The sequence below is a fragment of the Muntiacus reevesi genome, chromosome 8, assembly GCF_963930625.1.
Source record: "Muntiacus reevesi chromosome 8, mMunRee1.1, whole genome shotgun sequence".
NCBI classification, from domain to species: Eukaryota; Metazoa; Chordata; class Mammalia; order Artiodactyla; family Cervidae; genus Muntiacus; species Muntiacus reevesi.
Window position 1 is genome coordinate 31,825,019 of NC_089256.1, and position 24,235 is coordinate 31,849,253.

The window sequence follows — 24,235 nt, forward strand, 5'->3', positions numbered from 1 at the left end:
TATGAATAGGCGCCACCTCATAGGACAGTTGTGCAGATTAAGAGATGGATTTCAAGTACTTACAACCTTGCCTGGTACATGACAAACACTGTATATGCACTTTCTGTTACTATTATCAGCATTAAGACGATTTGGCCAAGTTATTCAAGTCTTCTTGGCCTGCTCCTCCCATCACTTATTTATATCTACTTGCTCTCACTTCCATCTAATCTCTGTGCATAATACATACTTCAGTAGGCTTACACACCAAGTGCTGATATCCGCTCCACCCACCCCCCTCCACCAAGCGTTTTAAGAGCGGCAGATTCTATTCTCAGTCAGGCTCTCCTTTGCCCCTTCTCCACCTGCTCAAATCAGATTTGTTCCTCAGTGTTCTGCCCAAATACCACCTCTTCCAAGAAGTCTTCTGATCACCCTTCCCAGAGGGATCCTGTGGTAGTTTTCACTTGCTTCAGTTAGCAGTTCATCGATTACACTTTCACTTTCCACTTTTAGGTACCTACCCTTCCCACAGGGATCTTGTAGTCTTGACTTGCTTCAGTTAGCAGCTCATCAATTACACTTTCACTTTCCACTTTTAGGTACATACCTTCCCATGATGAAACTATAAGCTCCAAGAGGACAAGACCCCAGTTTGGAGGCTCACTTTCTGCCCATTCCCATTCCCAAGCATGTAACAGTCAAGCAATAAGTATCTGTTGAATAACTGTATTTAAAATGTTTGTTTAGAAAGGTTCATCTAAATTCTGAAACAGCTTTATTGAAAATTCAATAAGTTACTAAAGAAAGGTAAAAACCAGTTACAATTCAACATCAGTCATATATTTTAAGGGAAAAGAAGGTTGCACGTGAAAAAGAAAAGACACTTGATTTATTGCATTAAAAAACTTTATTTAAAAGGTCTCATTTAAGCCAAATTAAACCCCAAATCGACAGCTCCTGACCTAAACGGTATGGTTTGAGTTGTGTGTCTTGTTAAAGGAGGTTATTTGCTATTATCACCACTGCCCTAAAAGTAGTTCCAGAGCAAAGCTGGTACTATAATACACATCAGATACTTCAGATGCCATCTTCCAAGCAGAAGTTAAAAAAACAAACAGGTTTTTCTATTCTGTACAAGTATAAAAACCATTACAGAATAGGGCCTGAACGCCTTTGACGCACAAGGTTTAACTATAAAGGGTGCTGTGTCCCTTCATTCAAGGAATCTGCTGATTTCCTCCAACAATACCAGTGGTGTTCCAACACTGCTCAGGACGATACTTTGGGATTTCCCCTCATCTGGTGCTAACCAAAGGAAGCGGCTGATCAAGCCAGGGGACAGCCTATCACAAAATGAGATCATAAAGCAATGGAATAGTTCCCTAGTGGGCAAGTGATCGGAAGACCCACTTCACAAGTATTTCTAGTCATGGCATCATGTACGTAAAATGATGCAAGCTCTGAGTTCTGGTGCGTCTGAGGATAAATTAAGAACAGCTTGTTACTTTATAGCCACACCTTGAGTTTCATCAGAGGCAGTAAATCTAACAGTGTGTCTGAGTCCTTCTGGAAATCGCTTCAGCAGATGAATCCAACAGCCTGCAAAAGAGAAGAGGGCATGTGTCATCCTGCTGAGGTTCTCCATGTTCTCTTGGAGGACGGACCCGGGGCCCAAGGGCCTAAGTTCCTGGGAGGGAGGGAGGCTTCAGCTCCACCTAAGGAAGACCTTTATAACAGCTGAAGCTGCTCAGCAACTGAGTGGGCTGCCTGATGAGGTAGAGTCACTGCAAGTGTTCAAGGTGGAAGGGTCACACTGGTAGAAGGGGCTCCTGCATTTGTTAAGATGCTGGACTGGATGAACCTCAGGTCTCTTTCAATTCTGAGACTCTAGGAAATTCCCTCAGGGAATTCAGAAGAGAAATCCTAAAAGGAAAGAGAAAGTACACATATGTATACTTTTAGAATCCTCTTGAGTTTTTTCTTTTTTTTCCAAAAGGTACAAAAGAAAATGTAGTCTGCTGTCTTTAAAATGCATATACACTTTCCTACCACTAATAATTAGGAAGGGCCCATTATGACTTCTTTATATTATAAAGAAAAGATGGACAATTACATTTATAATTTCTGTAAATATTTTAGAAAAAATGCTTAAAATCTAGTAGTCAATGCCCTAGAAACTTTATAGATTTTTAAGTAATATGCACAGATACAAATACATTATGCATTAAATACAACTCACATCTGTGTTTTATTATACTCTAAAATATACAGGAATCTTGATGTACTGAAAGAGTGCAAGTAAATACAGTATTCAAGCAGTCACTATTTCTATTTACATGCTCATTAATTCTTCAAAAACCCACAAAATTATCAAATAGATCAAAATACTGTTCTGTGTTTTCACACTTTATATTCAGAAAAACCAGCTGATAATTTACAATGTCATAAAGTTTCCAGTTTCACGATACAAAAAGAATAAAATGAAATTGGGAATTACTTTGTGAAAATTTATGGAACTCTATCCCGACTTGGAAGACCCCCCTACGTAAGTGAAATCATTTTCACTGGGAAGGTGACAGTTACAGTAAAAGCAGACCCATATAAATTGTCATTTAAAAGCCTAAACATCAGCCTTCCCCCCCCTCTTTTTGTTATTTGGAAGGCAGTCTTCCAATCTAGCATGTTATAAACACGCTACTTTAAATGTGAATAAGACCTAAAGGCTTTAGTATTTTAAACCTTGCCCAGTATAGAAATGCCTTCCAAGAGACCTGATGATGTTAACTTATGAGTAGCAAGGGAGTTTTTCTTTTTGATTCTTCACTAAACAATGACAACAAAAATACCCTAGTCCACTGTGGAGGCACAGGGGAGACACAAAGGTGACCAAAGTGTACCACCCAAAGCAGTGAGGCTGAAACGCCACTCCCCAGGACCACTGGGCTGCAACAGGGTGAAAATCATCCACTTCCTGATTTTACGAAATTTCCTTCTTTGAGGAAATTCTTTACATTTTCAAACAAAAATAGTTCAGTTTTAAACCTAAACCATTCAAAACCCGGCAACCAACAGCCTGACCCCAATCTATTACATGTCTACATCACAAATATTTTCACCCTGACTGCACCCAGTCAGCTGGTTTTCAATTCTATTATAAAAGTTGGAATTTTAAAATTTTTATGTAAAAGAAAAAAAATGTAAAAATACATCTGCTTTCTCTCATGGTTTAATACATATTAGAAGGCTTTCAGATGTTTTCTTTTAAAAAAAAAAAATCAACATTGAAAACCAAATCTCAGCTTCATTTTCAGAAATATTGAAGTTTGGTTTAGATAATGTCTAGTTTCACCCGCTCCAGTTTCCACAAAGCGGTGCTCTGTTAAAACCCGAGTTATTTGGTCCTTTGGCAATTTGCTGTGCACATCATGCCTATTGTACCAAACTTTTATTGCCCTTAAATTTAGTTGTAGTTTTATTGATAAAATTGAAATCTAGTGTCCTTATCTTTTCTTTCATGATAGTGTTGCTTGTGTGAGCAGATCAGGGTGCAGTGTCCCAGATAATTCCAGGCACTGCAAACCCAAAGTCCACAATGACGAGGCTATGTGCCATCAAGTGTTCTCCTCTGGTCAAGTCTGCTTCAAGATTCCAGCAGTTCCTTTTGTAAAATGTTCCTGTAAAACTGTTCTTCCTAATGTCATCATACTTCTGTTTGCACTCTCTTAGGTTGCGTTTGTATGTGAGTAAGAAAGTGCCTTTTTCCTGAAAAAGCACAGTTTGAAGCATCAGTGTCAGAACACCTCTCCAGGTCTCTGGCTCAGCCTGTCAGTAGGTCTCTGAATCGGAGTCATTGAGCTCATCCACATCGGTGTATAAGTACTCCTGCTCCCCACCGATGTTGTTGAAGCTACAGTAAGAGCTGGGTTCATTTCTCATGATGGGCAAGGCTTCAAAGCTGACAGTTTTCGAGGTGTTGGTGTAGCGGTTAATGGCATTGAATGTCAGGGATGATAAAGGGCTACTTGATGAGATAGGCATCATGGTGGCCAGAATGAGCGCGAGGCAGTCCGCCACGTCCTTGTTGGGGGCACAGGCCAAAGCTGGGGTATAGCCTGGAATTAAAGACAAGGTTAAAAACACTCATCCTGAGACTTACTTCACTAAAGAAAGGTAGTAAACCTACCCTGGTCTTCAACCTTAGACATATTTTAAATTACTTGGCTTATGTAATAAGCTGGCTTAATTAAAATGATTCAGAACTTTGTAATGAATAGTAAAAGAGGGAGGTCATAGAAACCTAGGGTGGGAGGAGACCTAACAGACTACAGAGGAAACCGAGGTCCCGGATGGTATAAGGCTAGAATAAGGGGGAAAAAAGTCTGGTAAAACTTCATTCAGAATGCTGGGGGAGTTTTACTGTTAATTTGAAGCTCTGTAAGGAAGGGATTACATACTGAGAAGCCTAAATGTGCACTAATTTGTGAATGAGGCTCTGAGCTGGTGCTCAAAATATGCATGTTCAATGAAAACACATGGCCACCATTTAACTTCTTTTGGAGTCATAGTCCATTGAGAAAAACATAAACAGGTTTAAAGCTCCTAAATCAAACAAATGTTTCCTTTGCATATGTTCCCTTCTTTAGCAGAAGACTGACTTTAACTCTAAATACTGGGCTGGATGAATCACAAGCTGGAATCAAGATTGCGTGAGAAATATCAACAACCTCAGATATGCAGATGACACCAACCTAATGGCAGAAAGTGAAGAAGAACTAAAGAGTTTCTTGATGAGAGTGAAAGAGGAGAGTGAAAAAGCTGGTTTAAAACTCAACATTCAAAAAACTAAGATCATGGCCTCCAGTCCCATCACTTCATGGCAAATAGATGGGGGAAAAGTGGGAACAGTGACAGACTATCTTCTTGGGCTCCAAAATCACTGAGAATGGTAACGGCGGCCATGAAAGTCAAAGACGTTTGTGCCTTGGAAGGAAAGCTATGACAAACCTAGACAGTGTATTGAAAAGCAGAGACATCATTTTGCTGACAAGGTCCATCTAGTCAAAGTTATGGTTTTTCCATGTCATGTACCATAAAGAGAGTTGAATCATAAAGAAGGTTGAGTGCTGAAGAATTGATGCTTTCAAACTGTGGTGCTGGAGAAGACTCTTGAGAGCCCTTTGGGCAGCAAGGACATCAAACCAGTCAATCCTAAAGGAAACCAACTCTGAATATTCATTGGATGGGCTGATGCTAAAGTTGAAGCCCCAGTACTTTGGCTACCTGATGTGAAGAGCTGATTTGCTAGAAAAGACCCTGATGCTGAGAAAGACTGAAGGCAAAAGTAGAAGGGGTGGCAGAGGATGGACATGAATTTGCGCAAACTCTGGGAGACAGTGGTGGACAGAGGAGTCTACTGTGCTGCAGTTCATGAGGTCACAAAGTGTCCTAGCAACTGAACAATACCACCGCAACCAAGTATCCGTGCAACAAACTGGCAACACTTGGTTGGGTCAGGAAAGAAGACAGTAAAAACACAGAGTCTAATTAAATTGTCAACCTCTCTTGTTACTGGAACAATTTATAATTGGATCATTAATCTGAAGGTTAGAATTGATTACAAAATAAGATGGGTACTTACTATGACTTACCAACTTTGGACCCTGATTACAATCTCATATTGCAAAGTATGTAAGAAGACATTAGGTCACAGGCGACCTTCATTGTCATCTGTTTATTATCCTTTTCATATGCAAAAGCAATATAAAACCTTGAAAATGACCAACAAAGATTGTCTACTGGCTATTTGATTTACAGCCTCACAATGTGACCAAATATCCTATACAGGTTAGCAATTTAGGCTCTGCATTTTAATCTATATTGCTTCTTATTTCCAGAACTATAATTTGCTGACACTGAAAGTTTCTTTTAAATTAGGTGAGACTGAACTTATCTTAGTGGGTGGTACCACTCACTTCTATGGATTTCATGATTATATTAAACTAACGATTCCCAAATTTCTACGTTCAACCTAGATCCTGCTGACTTTGGGCTCCAGATCCATATGTCGATGTTCAATTAGCCACTTGGAGTTGCCAGTGAGCTTTTCTCATGTTCCTAAGTGAACCCAGCTCTTCCTCCTACATTCTCATCTTAAACAATGGCCTCCCCTCCCCTGCCCATATCGCTCCATGCCAGACAGCAGGCCATGTCTTCCCTCCCCAGGCTCCGATGAATCCGGGATTCATCGGAGCTTGGGGAGGGAAGAAACATCAATGTCCTTTCACCTCCAACATCTCTGCCGTATTTCTGCCCACTCCCTCCTTCCACCGTGACTGTGAACTTGTTACCTAGTCTAGACTTGCTCCCTTTCAGACTAGCTTTGTTCTCCCTGACACAAAGATCCTTTGCCACTTGACCTAAGAGACTCAGGTGTGGTGTAACTCAGTAGTCACAGTGCCCTGCGTTGTATCTCTGTTAAATATGCCACTCTCTCAGCTTAAGAGTTTTCTCCTGTGTTTTTACTTGTCCTTTGGATTCTGGCTCAGAAGGCACTTTGGGGGGATACCTTCTCTGATATCTCTTGCAGCATTCCAGGTTTATTCTAACTGAACTGCTTCACAGGCCTTGGGACAGCCTGTTTATTCTCACTGCCACTCTAGGCAGTGGGCTGACCTGGACCCTACCGTGCGTCTGCGGGACTCAGCACACTGCTCACCGCATCATCATCTACACACACCCGCTGAGCCTGATGTGGCCAAGGGCTCTTCTAGCGACTCAGCACAGATCTGTGAGCACAGACTCTTGCCTCGTATGTGAGAAGATACGCTCCGTGGAAAGAAGGAAAAGGAAGGAATACAGCAGGGTAAAAAGAACTGAGAATGCGATGGGGGTGATCAGCAGGCTGTGTTATAAGGGTAGTTGGGATGGGATTCACTGAATAGATGACATTTGAGCTAAGACTGGAAACAGGTGAAGGGTTTAGTCAAAGACTATTGGGAACAGAGTGTTTGAAGCTGGAAGAAAGATCATGATGCACGTACACCATCACATACACGGTGTGAGGAGCTGGCGTGGCAGAACAGGACAAGGTGGGACGACGAGGAGACAAGCGGGTGTGGTAACAGAAAGAGCTGACAATCGGCCCCAAGAGATCGTCTAAGGACCATCGGTAAACTGAGATTTGGTCAGCCCCGAGAGATCCTCTAAGGACCATCGGTAAACTGAGATGCGGATGAGCAGCAGCTCCCCACACGTTTCTCTGGCCTCAGTGCTGGCTTCTCACTGTGGTGCTTGCTCTCACTGCGGAGCAGGGGGCCTACAGCACTCAGGCCTCAGCAGCTGCAGCACAGGCTCAGCAGTTGTGGGCACATGGGCTTCATGGCGTGTGGGATCTTCTCGGACCAGGGATGGAACCCGTGTCTCCTGCACTGGCAGGCAGGTTCTTTACCACTGAGGCACTAGGGAAGCCCCTCCCACGTATTTTAAAAGGATCCTGGCCAAGGGTGGTGGTAGAGGGGGAAAAGTGGGCATATCTGAATATACTTTGGAGGCAGATCAATAGTACATGTTTGTGAACTGTGCCCTGGGTATGAGAGGCATCAAGGAGCAATTGCAAGGATGGGAATGGTCATCAGCTGAGCCAAGGATGGCTGTGCAGAGAGCAGGCTTGGCAGGGGGAGAGAGGGTCAGCAGTCCAGTTCTGGACCTGTGCATCAGACATTCACAGGGTATGCTACCAGTCAGGCAGTTGGAGACATAAATTCACACATTCTCAGCACAGATGCAGTGTTTGGGACCCCAGAACTGGATGAGGTCACCCAGAGAGTGAATGTAGGCAGTGGTGCTGTTCAGTCACTAAGCTGTGGCCAACTCTTTGTGACCCCGTGGACGGCAGCACACCAGGCTCCCCACTCCTTCACTATCTCCCTGAGCATACTCAAACTCGTGTCCATTCAGTCAGTGATGCCATCCAACCATCTCACCCTCTGTCATCCCCTTCTCCTCCTGCCTTCAATCTTTCCCAGCATCAGGGTCTTTTCCAATGAGTTAGTTCTTTGCATCAGGTGGCCAAAGTATTGGAGCTTCAGCATCAGTCCTTCCAATGAATATTCAGGGTTGATTTCCCTTAGGATTGACTGGTTTGATCTCCATGCTGTCCAAGGGACTCTCAAGAATCTTTTTCAGCACCACAGTTTGAAAGTATCAGTTCTTGGGTGTTCAACCTTCTTCATGGTCTGACTCTCACATCTGTACATGATTACTGGAAAAAACCCATACCTTTAACTATATAGACCTTTGTTGGCAAAGTGATGTCTCTGCTTTCTAATACATTCTCCAGGTATGTCATAGCTTTCTCCTTCCAAGGCGCAAGTGTCTTTTAATTTCATAGCTGCAGTCACCATCTGCGGTGATTCTGGAGCCCAAGCAAATAAAGTCTGTCACTGTTCCCACTTTTCCCCCGTCTATTTGCCATGAAGTGATGGGACTGGATGCCATGATCTTAAGTTTTTTGAATGTTGAGTTTTAAGCCAGCTTTTTCACTCTCCTCTTTTGCCCTCATCAAGAGGCTCTTTAGTTCCTCTTCGCTTTCTGCCAATAGAGTGGTATCATCTGTGTGTCTCAAGTTGTTGATATTTCTCCTGGCAATCTTGATTCCAGCTTGTGATTCATCCAGCCCAGCATTTTGCATGACATATTCAGCACAGAAGTTAAATAAGCAGGGTGACAATACACAGCCGTGATGTACTCCTTTCGCAGTTTTGAACCAGTTTGTTGTTTCATGTCTGGTTCTAACTGTTGCTTCTTGACCTTGAATACAGATTTCTCAGGAAACAGGTAAGGTGGTCTAATACTCCCATCTCTTTAAGAATTTTCCAGTCTGTTGTGAACCACACAGTCAAAAGGCTTTAGTGTCATCAATGAAGCAGAAGTAGATGTGTAGAGAAAGCAAAAAGAATGAAGTACTGAACTTGAGAGACCTCCAATAGCAACAAGTTGAGGAGAAGAGAGAGAAACTTAGTGAAAGAAACTGAAGATAGTACTGTAGGAGGAAAACTAAGAAAATGTGGAGTCCAGAAAGCCACGTAAAGAAAGTTTATGCAAAAAAAAATGGGTATACCTGAAACTAACAGAATGTTGTATGTCACTTATACTTCAATAAAAAATCAGTAAAATAAAAAATATTCAGTTCTAGTAAATATAATTATTTAACAACAAAACAAGAAGTTACAAACCCTTATCCAGTTACTAATTCAAGGAATCAGATATTTGTGAATGAAGAACATCCCTAAGAAGGATACTATAATAAAAATCATATGCATTCTCTCTGACCCTCCCCCTTATCCTGCCATAAGTGATCTGCATCTACTGGTCCAGGGGACAGCGTGCTGCAAATGCAAAGTATGGAGACTACTTGGGGGAATATCAGACACTAGCTATGGCAGACTGCAACCTTCACATCTGGTATTTCATATACATTTAAAATTCCACAATAAAAGCCTATTCCTAAGGAAGGAAGGAATAATCAGTTGTGTTGAATTCTGTATGTCAAGTCAAAGCAGAGTTGATTCCTAACACTGTGGAGGTCACTGGTGGTCTTGCTGAGCACAGTGCTGTAGTGTGGTGGGGTGAAGGTCTGACCAGAGGGCACTGAAGGGAGAAGAAAGATGAGAACTGGAGACAGAGGGAGAAACGACTCCTGAGTAACTGTGCTGCAAAGGGGGACAGAGACATACGGCCACAGCAGGAGCAGTAGGAGTAATGAGAGGTGTGTTATGATGAGAGAAATGATGTTCTTTTTGCAGAGAGATCCTACAAAAGCCATTATTATAGGACACAAAGCAAAGAGACGCTACAGAGACCGCCTCAGGCGGGCAAAGAGGATAGGCCCCGGATGGGAAGACTAGATTCTGATAAAACCTGGCATTCAAGTAAGGGTCTTGATAAATGTTTGCTGAAAGAACAAATTCTTTGAATACTAAGATAACAAAGGTGATATCACTAAACCAAAGTTAATAAATCCTAACTCTGATTTGGGCTTCCCAGCTGCTGCAGCTGGTAAAGAGAATTTGCCTGCCAATGCAGGAGACTCAGGTTCGATCCCTGGGTTGAGGAAGATCCCCTGGAGGAGGAAATGGCAACCCCTGGAAAATCCCATGGACAGAGGAACCTGGCGGGTTACAGTCCATGGGGTTGCAAAGAGTCAGACTCGACTGAGTGCCTGAGCAGGCAAACACAACTCTGATTTAAGAGATGCATGAAACTCGGGAGCTCACCTGTTAGATGGACTTTCCCTGTTTCTCCTGCCCTCGTTCCTTTTGCCACAAAGTGTAAGCCCTCATCAGTATTAACTCCAGCTCTCCTCTCTGACCAGTGAAAAGTCCCCAAGTCTCCCTTCCTTCAAGTGTGGATCACTGAAAGGCCAACGCCTCTAGCAGGTTAGGGAAAGAAGAAGCAGACACTACTCACCGTTCTCATCGACTGCAAGCACGCTTGCCCCTTTCCCCAAGAGTTCTTGAACCACCATTGTCAGCCCGTTTCGGGCAGCAACATGCAGAGGTCTGGAGAGAAAACAATATGTGTACACGTCCATGTGTGCAGGCCCACGCATGCGTGTGCTCACTCTCTACCCTGGTTGTTGAAGACCATTTACGCTAGGCCATGGAGACCCACAGACGCAGACCGGGGGCCGCTGGTCCCGACGGCAGTGAGGAGGGGAGAGAGGCCCGGAAGACCCAGGACTCGGAGCACCTATCAGCGCTGCACCCAGCACCAGCCAGCAGCAGCTCCCACCTCCTCCAGACCCTCGTGCCAGTTTCCCTCAAGACCAATGTTTAAAAAGATTTACTAACTAAACTGCATTCTTAAGTTGCGTTAAGAAATGTAGTTGGCAAACACATGTATTAAACAATAAAACTGTAAACTGCAACAGCACAAGTTCCAATAGGTTTTTAAAACAGTTTACAGGTTCCATGACTCATTCTGGACCCTTAAGGGATGAGACTGAGACCTGAATGGGAACCATTATTGTAAGATTCTTCTCTTCACTAAGTCTCAAAGCAGAACAGCAAATGAAAATAGTGAGGAATAATGGAAGACGCTGGGCCAGGATTTAGGCAGTCACCCAGAACTGGCGGTTCACATTAAAGACCTGATTATTTCTGAAATCTCTCTAGCTACAGACATGTATAAAACTTTTTGCCTCATTTGTTGTTAAGTGTATTATTTCAGTTGGTTGCCATAAAACACACAGAATAGTATTACTTTCCACCATAAAACTGGATTGACAAACAACCTATAATTTTCAAGAATAAGGGTTTCAATTCAAAAACTTTTAAAATAATGTCTTTTAATTATGATGATTTTAGAAATGAGTTTTGTCAATTTTAAGAACTGTTTTTTACTTTTTAATTGCTTCTGTGACAGACTGATTCCAATCACAGAAAAGAATTCCATTAATCATTTTTATAATTAAAGGTCACAAGGTTTACACTAGACACTGGAAGTACTCACGTTTGCAAAGCTGCATTGGTTGCATTGATGAGGTTTCTATCTGTTATCTTTTCCAGTATTAACAAGGCACTAGTTTCATGACCCTAAAATTATGACAAATAACTCTTAAAAACTTCGGCACCATCAAAGATAACTTTATACACTCAATACACCCCAATCTTCGTCCATATATCACCATTCATATACTATGCATTTTCTTGGCTAATGTCTTAAATATACGTCCAAACATGAATTGGTGTAATGGGGTTACAGGAGAGGACAAGAATATTTAAGATTAGAGAGATTAGAAAAAGACAATAAATACATTTAAGCCTGTGGCCCAAAACTTACTTGGCTTACTGGAAATTTCATATACCATGATGTTTCACACATAAGTAATCTTTTTTTCCAAGAAATCTGATGCCAGTGATTATTAGACAGGTTTGGCCCCTAGCTCTGTTCATTTTAGTTAAGTGGAAAAACCTTAAATGCCACTGCCGATATTAACAATCAAAAAATATTGTTAAGATGTGTACCTACCTTACTGCAAGCCAAATGGAGGGCGGTGTTTTTACTGTTATCTTGTAAAGTCAGATCTGCACTAGCACTGCTAACCAGCATCTCTGGGAGGAAAAATTGTATCAACTCTTTTGTATATGAACATACACCTCAGATTACTAATAACTCACTGCAGAGAAATGAAGACAGAAAGGAAAAATATCCCTCTGGCAAAAACATAAGTGCAAAAACACATTGCAATACAAAGGTCTATATTATATTCTCGTGTGTGTGTGTGTCTGTGTTGTATAAGGAACAGACAAGAACAACAGCAACTGACATTCATTCTGTGAGTGCTTACTAAATTTCAGACTGTTTTAAGTACTCTAGATTTATAGTAACTTATTTACCTCTCAAAACAACCCTATGAAGTAGGTACTGTTATTTTTGTCACTGTACAGATGGAAAGACTGAGGCATGAGGTCACTCAGTTGGCAGATCTAGGACTCACATTCAGTCTGACTCCAGAGTCAGGTTTCTTGACCATCCTAACACTGCCTGCTAACATGAGGCCAACTGAAAATACTGTGGACCTAAAAGAAAACACGAGTGTAGGCAGGTAAAAGGTTTTAAATCTGAGGAATGGTGAGATAACTAATGGAAAATTCAATGAATCAGAGTCAGATGGGAGCTATATTATACACAGGCAATATTCACACTTAGAACAATGAAAGCCTCCAGCGTTTCCTTACCGACTGTGTTTGTCTGTCCGTTTTCTGCAGCCATCATGAGGGGTGTCTTCCCAGAGGAGTCCACGGAGTTCACATGAGCATTGTGGCTGAGCAGAAGCTGCAGACACTCCACGTGGTCTGTGAAGGCGGCTGCGTGGAGAGGAGTCCTGCCCACAGAGGAATGCAAGGACAGGGCTAAGTCTGTGAGTGTGCATTCTTCATTTATCACTAGCAGCTTTCAAGGATTTAAATACCAGCTATAAAACTATTGCCTGGATACAAATAGGCTTACTAATTCCTGCCATAAAAATTTGTATTTTTGATAACTATTATTTAGGTAAACTAATATAAGTAAGGGTAAATTATGAAACTGCCAAAGAAAAAAAAAAAAAAATCATTAAAGGAAACTTCGAAAGAAACAAATCCAGCCCCAAATAATGTCATCTATTACAACTGTTAGACTCTTTGTAATTAGAAATCTGTTAACTTTATTAAAGAGTCTTTAGGGGGACTCCCTGGTGGTCCAGTGGTTAAGCATCCACCTTGCAATGCAGACAACACGGGTTCAATTCCTGGTTCACGAACTAAGATCCCACCTGCCGCAGGGCCTGTGTGCTGAGACCCGACGTAACCAAACACATAAAAGAAAGAATCTGCCTTGCAATGCAGGGGGTGAGAGTTCGACCCCTGGTGGAGGAACTTAAGATCCCACTGAGCCTGTGTGCCACAATTTCTGAGTCCACACACTGCAGCAGCTGCGTACAACTAGAATCGTTGAGCCACAATGAAAAATCCCGTGTGCCACGATTAAGACTCAACACAGCCAAACAAAAAAATAAACAACAACAGACAGTCTTCGGGTAACAAGCATGTGCTAAGTTGCTTCAGTCGTGTCCGACTCTGCAACTCTACGGACTGTGGCCCACCAGGCTCCGCTATCCATGGGAGTCTCCAGGCAAGAATCCTGGAGGGGGTTACCATTTCCTGTTCCAGGGGATCTTCCTGACCCCGAGACTGAGCCTGAGTCTTTTCCAGCTCCTGCACTGGCAGGCGGGCTCTTAATCATGTGTGCCACCGGGGAAGCCCAACAAGAACGTGTGTTTTTAACAAAGGGAAATCTTTTTCCCAGTTTCCCTGGTCAAGGTAGAAACGCCTTTTATAATGAGAATATAATTAAGATTTTGTAACAACTTGTAAATATAAAACCAACCTTTAAGTAATAAAGGAGTTTCTTTAAATTCTCCCATATTAATCTAATAACTAATGAAATTTTCTACATGGTTGAATTCCTACCTTCCTTTTGAATCTGTGGCGTTCACAATGCTGGAGCCTAAGGTATCAATTAACATCTCAGCAGCACCCTCGTTGTCATTTATTCTGTGAAGGTAACAAGGTGATCACTCTCAAAGTGATGCTTTATTTCTTAAATACTCAAATCAAATCCGATTCATTCTGCCTTTACTTACACAGCACAATGCAACGGACTGAAAGCATTTCCTTCCGTTTTCTGGAAAACGTCTTGTTCTAAAAGGAGTTCTACACATGTCTCATGACCTAGATAAGTAAATGGGAACCAGATATTAAGATCCAAAGAAGATACTGAGGTGTCCATACATATCCACATATCCCAATAGATTAAAAAAAGGGCTTAAACACGGATTACAAGTAGTCAGTTCCCTGAAGCCATTAAACATCAGTTTTAGGCACTTTGAAATCCAAAGTACAACTTCAGCAGTTTATTATTGACAAGTATTTCTTTTGTGGGGGACAAAAATTAGTCTCACTTTTTCCATGGTGACCAATTAGAATTATTTGGGCATTATTTCTTGAAATGATCTATTTGCATATAATAGTGTAACTTTCAAAATAATATATATTTACGTAACATTGTTGTTTTAGTAGCTAAGTCATGTCTGACTCTTTGTGAGCCCATGGATTATAGCCCACCAGGCTTCTCTGTCATGGGATTTTCCAAGCAACAACAATATTGGCGTGGGTTGCCCTTTCCTTCTCCAGGGGATCTTACCGATCCAGGGATTAAACCTGTGCTCCTGCATTGGCATGCAGGTTCTTTACTAGTAAGCAACCAGGGAACTCCTACTTATGCAGACTGAAATATTTTCTGGTTATAGGAATGAGCTAATGGTATTATTTTACAGAAGTGTTTAGAGGAAAAAAGTACATGTCCCTGTCCCCACTCCCAGTACTACTCTCTAGACCTATTGCCTTATAGTTCCAGAACATTTTGAGGCATATACAACTGCATGTACAGAAACACATACTTTTTCATTTTTATGCAACTGGGACATTCTGCAACTTGTTTTTTACTTAAAAAACTATATGTCTTTTCATAATAGTATATGTAGACATCCTATTGCTGACTGGGAGAACGTCACAGTATCAGAAAGTATCATAAATGATTTAATCTCTAATTACGGAGTTCAAGGTGACTGCTAGTTTGTCTTTGTGATATCATCATCAATGTTGTAAATGAAATATTTCAGGTCTTAAGAGAAAAGTATTTATTTCTTTTATATTTCCAAGAACAATTTTCTGGAAATTATATTGCTGGGTTAAAGGACAATTACTGAATACTAATAAGTATCAGGTCCACAACTTTTCTTTTTCTAAACAGTTTTATCTGTTTATTCTTGGCTGTGCTGGGTCTTCACTGCTGGGCAGGCTTTTCTCTAGCTGCAGAGACCAGGGGCTACTCTCCAGTTGTGGTGTTAAGGCTTCTCACTGCGGTGGCTTCTCTTGTTGCAGAGCACGGGCTTTAGGCGGCTCCAGGCTCTAGAGCACAGGCTCAGCAGTATTTTCCATCAGGGACTGAACCCGTGTCTCCTGCACTGGCAGGCAGATTCTTCACCACTGAGCCACCAGAGAAGTCCAGGCCCACAGTTTTTAGTAGCAACTTTAAAAACAAGGGAAAACCCAAACCTCAGATTTTCTTAAACCCAATTTTCAAAGCCAGGGTTTTTGTAAAAGTATCCCCCACTGCTGTATTAATGATGAAAAATTAAATGTTGCTTCTACCTTGTTAAGTCATTTGGGATCCGCATTAGGAATAAAGTAGATTCTTAAAGAGCCTTTTGATTTATTTCCATGGCTTAATATTTGGTTAACAAGGTGATGCTATATTTCTTTTCTAATTATCCTAGCATTCTCAAACAACAGTTCAACTTAATTGTTACACTATAATTGTTTCTACCAGGAAAAGAAAGTATGTTTTAGGAAGTCTGTGGTTATGTTCCATTACCTGTGAGTTCTTTCATTTAGTGGTTCTCAACTGGAGCAATTTTAGCCCTCAGAGAACATCTGGCCACATCTAGAGACATTTCTGTTTATGACATTGGAGATGGGGTAGGGAAGTGCTGTGGCATCTAGTGGTTAAAAGGCAGGGCTGCTGCTTAAACTCTTGCAGGCACAGGACAGTCACAACAAAGGATTAAACATTATCTGGCCCCAAATGTCAACAGTGCTGAGAAACCCTGCTTTAACTCTCCCTCTCCAAATGTTAACTCATGGCCAAGAAGTAGAGAAGGACAATGGTCCAGTATTGACTCGAGGGTTTCCTATTTTCCTGAGATAGCAGTTCTCAAAGTGTGGGGATAGCAGTTCTCAAGGTGTGGTCTGGGAGCTCCAGGGTAGTACTGGCAAACTATTCTTTTCTTAAAACAAGCCATCAGAGAAACCTGCTTCTCTTTTTTAAAAAAAAAATACTTATTTTTCATAAAAATGCTATTTTTATTAACATGTAATGGATTTATTACTATTTTAAAATAAATATCCTTAAATTTCTCAGTCCTAATTTACCACACAGTAAATATGAATAGCTAGAAGCCACAAGCCCTGAATGGGAAGATGTGAGAGTCATTGCCTAAGCAGACTGTAGACAGTGAAAAGGGAGTCCTGCGGCCTGCAGGCATTGCTGCGTCATCTTAAGATGAAAAACTTCACTTTGTGTCCTGGTTTATAAAAGAAGGAGGAAACTGGTCTCCTCATGTTTTAGAGGGATATTTTGAAGATGCTTACAAGCATCAAAAAAATTTGATACATTTTTAAAAGGAACACATGAGATCATGTAAATATCCTTGGTTCTGTGACTGAATGACTCCACAAACCAAAAATCTGAACGTTAAAGCTGAGTATGTATGTATAACCAGTTCTCTTCTAAAGTGTCGCCATTATTCCATTTTGAGAGGCTGTTTTCTGTTCTGTTGGAGTGCTTCCAATTTTCTTTTCAGCTGTACAATTACTAGTCAAAGTAAAACTATTTACATATTCTACTCTCAGAAGGCCAAAATTATAAAATAGCCTTTTGGCTGTAAATATGGTATTAATTTTACAATACCTTTACATTCTCTGTACATAGAGGAAACATACATCTAATTCCTTCCAGCTCAATTCAGAATCATTACCAATTCTACTAGAACCTGGAAATTAGACACATCTGTTATGATCTTTAAATGGGAACCTGGCATGTAGTTTGGGCAAAATTTTGTGTCTTGCACACAATGTGCTCAGAGAGTCTAAATTCAGCAGTGATAGAGTAGGGAACTCACTTAAAGAAAACCATGTTCTCCAGAAGGACTTCGTAGGAATGTTATAATAATAAACACCAACTCTCCAAAGGACAGTTATAGCAGTATTTTCACAACTAAATGCTCCACCTGAGGAAAAATACCTTACTGTATGATGTTTCTAAGAGCTAATTCTCACTGATTTAAAAAAAAAGCAATAAAAGTCTGCTTCAAAATAGTTTTATCTCACTGATTTCTTAAATAAATCTCACATCTCTAGATGTCTTACTACTATTTCATTTTCCCTATACTTATAAGATGTCAAATTACATTGTAATGCAAAGGAAGAGTTGAAATCCAAAGGTTTTTATAGTTTTAAACCTGCTCTGGCTAAAGATCTGGGATAGTAAAAAAAAATGAAACTGACTAAGCTTTTGAATTAGCAATATGTTTAACTATTCAAATTTTCCATGGTACCATCAATATAGTGATGGTGTGATCACTCACCTAGAGCCAGACATCCTGGAATGCGAAGTCGTGGGCCTTAGGAAGCATCACTACGAACATTAGTGGAGGTGTTGGAATTCCAGCTGAGCTATTTCAAATCCTAAAGATGATGCTGCCAAAGTGCTACACTCAATATGCCAGCAAATTTGGAAAACTCAGCAGTGGCCATAGGACTGGAAAAGGTCAGTTTTCATTCCAATCCCAGAGAAAGGCAAGGCCAAAGAATGCTCAAACTACCACACAATTGCACTCCTCTCACACACTAGTAAAATAATGCTCAAAATTCTCTAAGTAAGGCTTCAACAGTACTTGAACCGAGAAATCCCTGATGTTCAAGATAGATTTAGAAAAGGCAGAGGAACCAGAGATCTTATTGCCATCATCTGCTGGATCACAGAAAAAGCAAGATAATTCCAGAAAAACATCTACTTCTGCTTCACTGACTATGCTTAAAGACTTTGACTGTGTGTATTACAACAAACTGTGGAAAATTCTTAAAGAGACGGGAATACCAGACCACCTTACCTCCCTCCTGAGAAACCTATATGCAGGTCAAGAAGCAACAGTTAGAACCAGACATGGAACAAAGGCCTAGTTCAAAATTGGGAAAAGGAGTCCGTCAAGGCTGTATATTGTCACTCTGCTTATTTAACTTCTGTGCAGAATATATCACGTGAATTGCTGGGATGAAGCTTAAGCTGGAATCAAGATTGCCAAGAGAAATATCAATAACCTCAGATATGCAAATAATACCACCCATATCACTGAAAGCAAAGAGGAACTAAGAGCCTCTTGATGAAGTTAAAAGAGGAGACTGAAAAAGCTGGCTTAAAACTCAATGTTCAAAAAAGGAAGATCATGGTATCTGCTACCATCGCTTCATGACAAATAGATGGGGAAACAATGGAAACAGTGACAGACTTTATTTTGGGAGGCTCCAAAATTACTGCTGATGGTGGCTGCAGCCATGAAATTAAAAGATGCTTGCTCCTTGGAAGAAAAGCTATGACAAACCTAGATAGCGTATTTAAAAGCAGAGACATTACGCTGCCGACAAAGATCTGTCTAGTCAGAGCTATGGTTTTTCCAGTAGTCATGTATGGATGTGAGAGTTGGACCATAAAGAAGGCTGAGCGCCAAAGAACTGATGCTTTGAACTGTGGTGTTGGAGAAGACTCTTGAGAGTCCCTTGGGCTGCAAAGAGATCAAACCAGTTAATCCTTAAAGAAATCAATCCTGAATATTCACTGGAAGGACTGATGCTGAAGTTGAAGCTCAAATACTTTGGCCACCTGATGCGAAGAGCTGACTTATTGGAAAAGACCCTGATGCTGGGAAAGATTGAAGGCAGGAGGAGAAGGGGATGACAGAGGACAAGATGGTAGGATGGCATCACTGAATTGATGGACATGAGTTTGAGCCAGCTCTGGGAGATGGTGATGGACAGGGAAGCCTGATGTGCTGCCATCCATGCGGTGGCAGAGTCAGACACGACTGAGCGGCTGAACAACAACAATCAATATTCAGAGTTGCAAAATGACCAAATGTGGTCAATCCTCAAGAAGAGAGCAATGCTTTCTCAGAACAAAAGAAAAGACCTCTCAATTCTGATACAAGGACTAATATGAAAATTAAAAGTGTATCTAGAAAATGCTCATGAAAATTTTTGATTCCATTATTAATATAAATTTGCAAGATTCATATTTCTCCTCTTTTACTACAACTCAACGATTATTTCTCAAAATGGTTCCCAGTAAAAGAATCACATGAAACAGGGTATTACAAAAAAACAGAAGCCTCCTCTGCGGCAAGGCAGTTAGCTGAGGTTTAGAACAGTCACTAATTTTTTTTAAGCAAGTGGATCTTATACAAAGAGGTAATTTCTATTTTCTGTACATTTTGAGGGAAAGTTGTTAGAACTGTCAGCTAGTTTTGTAGATATGTTCTTACGACTAACAATAACCTGAATGCTACACTGAAATTTGAAACAACAAATAAAAAATCCCTTATATCTTTGATAATACCCTAAGTACACACTTGGACAGAACTGATGTTTTACACTATACATAATATAGTCAACTGTTACCGAAGATGAGCAAATCTCTCAATGTGCTGTTAAATTATTTTAGTGACATTTCAAAAGCCAGACCCTGTTTTTAACATCTATCCTTTAAAAATAGCTTTATACTTCTCTCTCTGACCTTTGGTGAGATTACCTGCAAAAGGACTAATGGTGACAATTACTCTCCCGGAAGCCAAAAGTAAGTCTGTTACAACCGTGCAGCCAAGTTCACTTAACTGTGAAAGTGTCCAAAAGTTTCTAGTTCCTACTTCTACGATCTATTCTACTAGCACTTCACTCTCTTAAAATGTTGAACATACATGTTACTGTTGATATAAGGATCTTAACTTGCAGAGTGCTCAGGAAACACATTCCAGTCTAGAATATGATACACTCTCAGGGAAGTCAGAACGTGTTACAGTCGCCTGTCTCTCTGGGGCATACACACAGCAGGCAGGGGATGCGGGACTGGGTCTGTGTACTTAACCGTTGTAGCAGGCCCAGTGAAGTGCTGTGTATCCGTGATTGTCCACCATGGCTGGATTCGCATCCATAGAGGCTGCTGACTGCAAAAGGGCTCCAAGAACACCGATGTGTCCACAGGCAGCTGACAAGTGTATTGGTGTCCGGCCCCTGCTATCTCGAAATAAGCAGTTAGCACCATGTTGAAGTAATGCATCCACACACTCTTCATGGCCTGTGACTGCCTGAAAAGAAAATTCCTGCATGTCACTGAAGACGCTGTGTTGAGCACTACATGCCAATGATAGCTAATTAGGAATTTTAAAGTCTGTATTCCCCATGTCCTCCCACCAGTCAAGGCATTTATCATATTTTGAGTATATTTATTGAAAGTGGCTTGAGAATTTAGTTAAAGCAGTAATTTTTAAAAATAAGAGTAATATGAAAACTAGGAAAAAGGGCCTTTCAATTGAATGAAAATATTTCGAAGGTGAAAAAGTTAAGACAAAAATGTGTAAGAAAGAAAAGAAAAAATGTATAAGACTATTCAAGATTTTAGGGTTTTAAAATTTTGTTTCAATATTATCTTTCTCTGGATTAAGTTGTGCTTTGTGGTTGCTTAAAATCAGAGTTCAAAAACTGAGACAGTGAAAGAAACAATAAAGATGATTTGGTAAAAACTTCATGAAGAAAAATATAAACACAGCCTTGTTCAGTTTTAGGTAGAACGAGGTCATAAAAACCTTCAGAAAAGAAGGCTTCTGCTCACCCCTCTGTGCAGGGCTGTCCTTCCCCATCGGTCTCTGGCGTCGACGCTTGCGCCTTTGTTGAGCAGTGAGTACACACAATCCGTGTGCCCGTTGAGCACAGACAGCATCAGAGGAGTCCTGGGCAACAACAGGAGCAGCCCCGTCACCACCGAGACCTCACCCGGAAAGCACACTGGGCTGGCGGCTTTCAGAACAAGCCCTTCTTTCTGTGACTCAGCTTTAAAGCACACTTAAAAAGCTGCACTGGACGTCACTCAGTTACACACTATGCCAGACTTACCAAAACAGGGGCAAAAGTATGAAGACTGAAGATCTGTCTTAGATCCCAAGACTAATTAAAGAACAGGGAAAACTTACTGTCCATTTCCATCTTGAATATCTACTGCATTCTGTGGTTCGGCATTTCCTATTAGTAGCCGTAAGCATTCTGAATGACCATTTGTTGCTGTAAGGGATATTTAAAAATTTCAGCAATTATATATACATATAAAATGATAAAACAGAAAATGTTCATCTTAAACCACATTTTCTTGATATAATTTCAGAATATTCATCGAATTTAACAAGAAAGAAACTGCTCATGGGATTCCGCTCTCTGGGGGTGGCAGTGCACTTTGGAAGGGCAGCCTGCCTCCAGCCACGCGGTCACACCGCGATTAGACAGGTCAGTCACATTCTCCTTTCCCAATGGCTGGTTTCAAGCTTGGCCACTGAGATGTTCAGAAGTCTGAAGGGCATCTGGGAAATATTTTTATCCCTGATAGTGAAAGTTATCCTCCTTTCCTGATTTTAGATGTGATCCTTGTGGATGCTTCAAGGAAATTCTGTTTAGTCCCATCTTTTTTTTTTTTTCTTTTTTTTAAACTGACTCACTGACACTCAGTACATAGCAGCAGGCTACTGATGAGTGTTTGTATAGCATACTGGGGATGAGAAAAATACCTGACTAGGACTTCTTCACCTATATCAGTCTTGAATTCGTTATTTAAAATGAACACTGCTTGTAGTAATTCCTGTAGAGAGTGGTGACTCCTTATCTGTAGTGATACACAGAGTACCGAGTCATCACAGTGGCAGGGTTATGTGGCTTTCCATTTTCACAAGTCCACAACATCACAGAACACCCCATGAAGTAGGTCTCACACAGACACTTTGTAACTCCTGTCTGATTAAATGTTTAATGTAGTACCCTGGTACAGTAAGTAAAATATTTACCAGATGTTAAATGAAAGCACGTACCAATCCAAGATAATTTCCATCAAAATGAAGTAAAAACATATTGTACTTTTTGGTGCTTCTGATAAAGTACTTCAAAAGTTAGGCTATTATATAAATCCAATTTCTAAAGTAGATAATATTTTTTAAAAAGTGATTATAATCTTGCTGTTGTCTTTTCCCTGAGAGTAGAATCATTAGAATTTTTACAATCAAAGTCTTTAAAATAATTACCAGGAGTATAATATACAAGAAAGTGAAAAAGAAGAGAGTATTAGATGGAAAGTGGTAAATAAAATCATTCATAGTCTTTGGCATACCTGCTGCATGAATAGGTGTTCTCTTCAAAATATAATCTTTGACTAAGATTGAGGCTCCCTGATTAATGAGAACATCCACACATTCTACATGGCCCTTAAATGCTGCAAGGTCCAAGGGTGTTCTTCCACTACTATTTCTCACGTCAAGATCTAACAAAGACTGTACTAACACTTCCAGGGCTTGATGGTGACCATGATAGGCCTAGGAACAAACAAAAATAGAAATTAAAATAATACATATGTTTAGACTGACTTCTTAGAAACCCTATAACATAAAGGAGTAAGCAAACTTGTCTTCACGTCATTGTATTTAAGATGATCCAAAACTTCTGTATTGGTAACTCAGAAAGTTAACTATAACTTTTCTAATAATCAATTAGTAGGCTGCAGTGTTAGGGATGAGTATTCCACAAATAATACAAGTTCAAATGACAGGCAATCTTTTCACAGGTATATAATGTCTGGTTTATGGCAGACAGTCTGTAATGTGTGATGCGGGTTCTAAGGAAGATTTCACTCTGAATCTGTGATTCCAAAGCCCAGGTTCTTCATCAGAATTCAGCGTCCCGCTTCACCGACAGAATGTTACTGCGCTTTGATCACAAGAGACGGTAGCAACTGAAGTTCAGCTGGTTCTTGTGTCCTCTGGTTTCTCAAAGTAAAATGACCACCCTATCCTACAATGTGCTGTATCTCAAAAAAAATTTCTTTTCAAAAATATTTAAACTGTGCCCTGCTGGAGTAACTGCCATGCGCTAGGCACTGTCCTCATGTACAGCAGAGCAAGGAGATTTTACGATTTGTCTGAAACCCCCTCTTTACACAATCTGATTGATAAAGGGGCTTTCCAGAGAACTCATTTCAAAACCAACATGTCAACTGAACATCTATTACGCTTATTGGACTGGACGCTGAGCAGGACGTAAAGGCAACAAAGACACAGTTCTTGGTGGGGAAGCAATGTCTTCTCTGTTCACTCACATCACCCCTTTTAGATAAGGAATGAGTGATTTTCTGATACTGTTCAGACCTGCAGCTTACCATATACAGGCAAAACTGTAAATGATCCCATGTGAACTTTTCATTCAGAACTGAAAAATATAAAATCCTACCATGCTTGTGCTAAGTATCACTTGCTTCTAAAAAGAGGTATTTAGCTAGAAAGAGGGCCCCACACTGTATCAAAGGGCTGTTAAGCTACTTCTTGTGGGAAATGTCAGAAAGGACCAGCAGGAGATAAAGCTGCTCTGGGCCTTACTGATCTCTTGAGATCACTGAGCTCAACTCTCTGTCTGAAGAGAGTTGAACAAACCTCTAGGCTTGCTCTTCAGTACCAGTTCAATAAAATTATGCCACTAAAAGAAGGGGAACTAGAAGCCAGGATGATGTGCACAGGGCTCTTGTCCTCATGATGTCTCTGACTGGGTTAGGACAAGGGACTGGGCTGTCTAGCATGTGCGAAGGCAGGACCAAGGCCGGTTTCCTTAGGCCTCAGGTCAGTGTGTTTTCACTGCAGCAAGTTGTCCCGGATTGGGAGTTTGGAAATTAAAAAAATCACTTAGCTAATTTCTGAACCACCTTGGGACAGACACAAAATGCCAAAGTTGTGGTATAACCACATTTCACTGAACCTGATTATAAAAATCACAAAACTGTTTCCATTTCAGCTTAAAAA

At 40.7% G+C, this 24,235-nt stretch overlaps 1 protein-coding gene across 5 annotated transcripts in view; it reads right to left on the minus strand.

Annotated features, from left to right (window-relative positions):
• Positions 1–2,199: 2,199 nt before the first annotated feature.
• Positions 2,200–24,235, minus strand: part of ANKRD28 (ankyrin repeat domain 28) — a 195,498-nt gene continuing 173,462 nt past the window's right edge. For all 5 annotated transcript variants that reach the window (XM_065943348.1, XM_065943352.1, XM_065943349.1 and 2 more), the window contains 11 exons: positions 22,561–22,762; positions 21,383–21,470; positions 21,025–21,142; positions 20,281–20,500; positions 14,168–14,255; positions 13,995–14,078; positions 12,723–12,868; positions 12,013–12,095; positions 11,494–11,576; positions 10,450–10,541; positions 2,200–4,094 (listed from right to left, as the gene is read on the minus strand). In XM_065943348.1, coding sequence (XP_065799420.1) covers positions 3,808–4,094; positions 10,450–10,541; positions 11,494–11,576; positions 12,013–12,095; positions 12,723–12,868; positions 13,995–14,078; positions 14,168–14,255; positions 20,281–20,500; positions 21,025–21,142; positions 21,383–21,470; positions 22,561–22,762 — 1,491 coding nt within the window. In that variant the 3' untranslated portion in view covers positions 2,200–3,807. The remainder of the gene's footprint in view (positions 4,095–10,449; positions 10,542–11,493; positions 11,577–12,012; positions 12,096–12,722; positions 12,869–13,994; positions 14,079–14,167; positions 14,256–20,280; positions 20,501–21,024; positions 21,143–21,382; positions 21,471–22,560; positions 22,763–24,235) is intronic.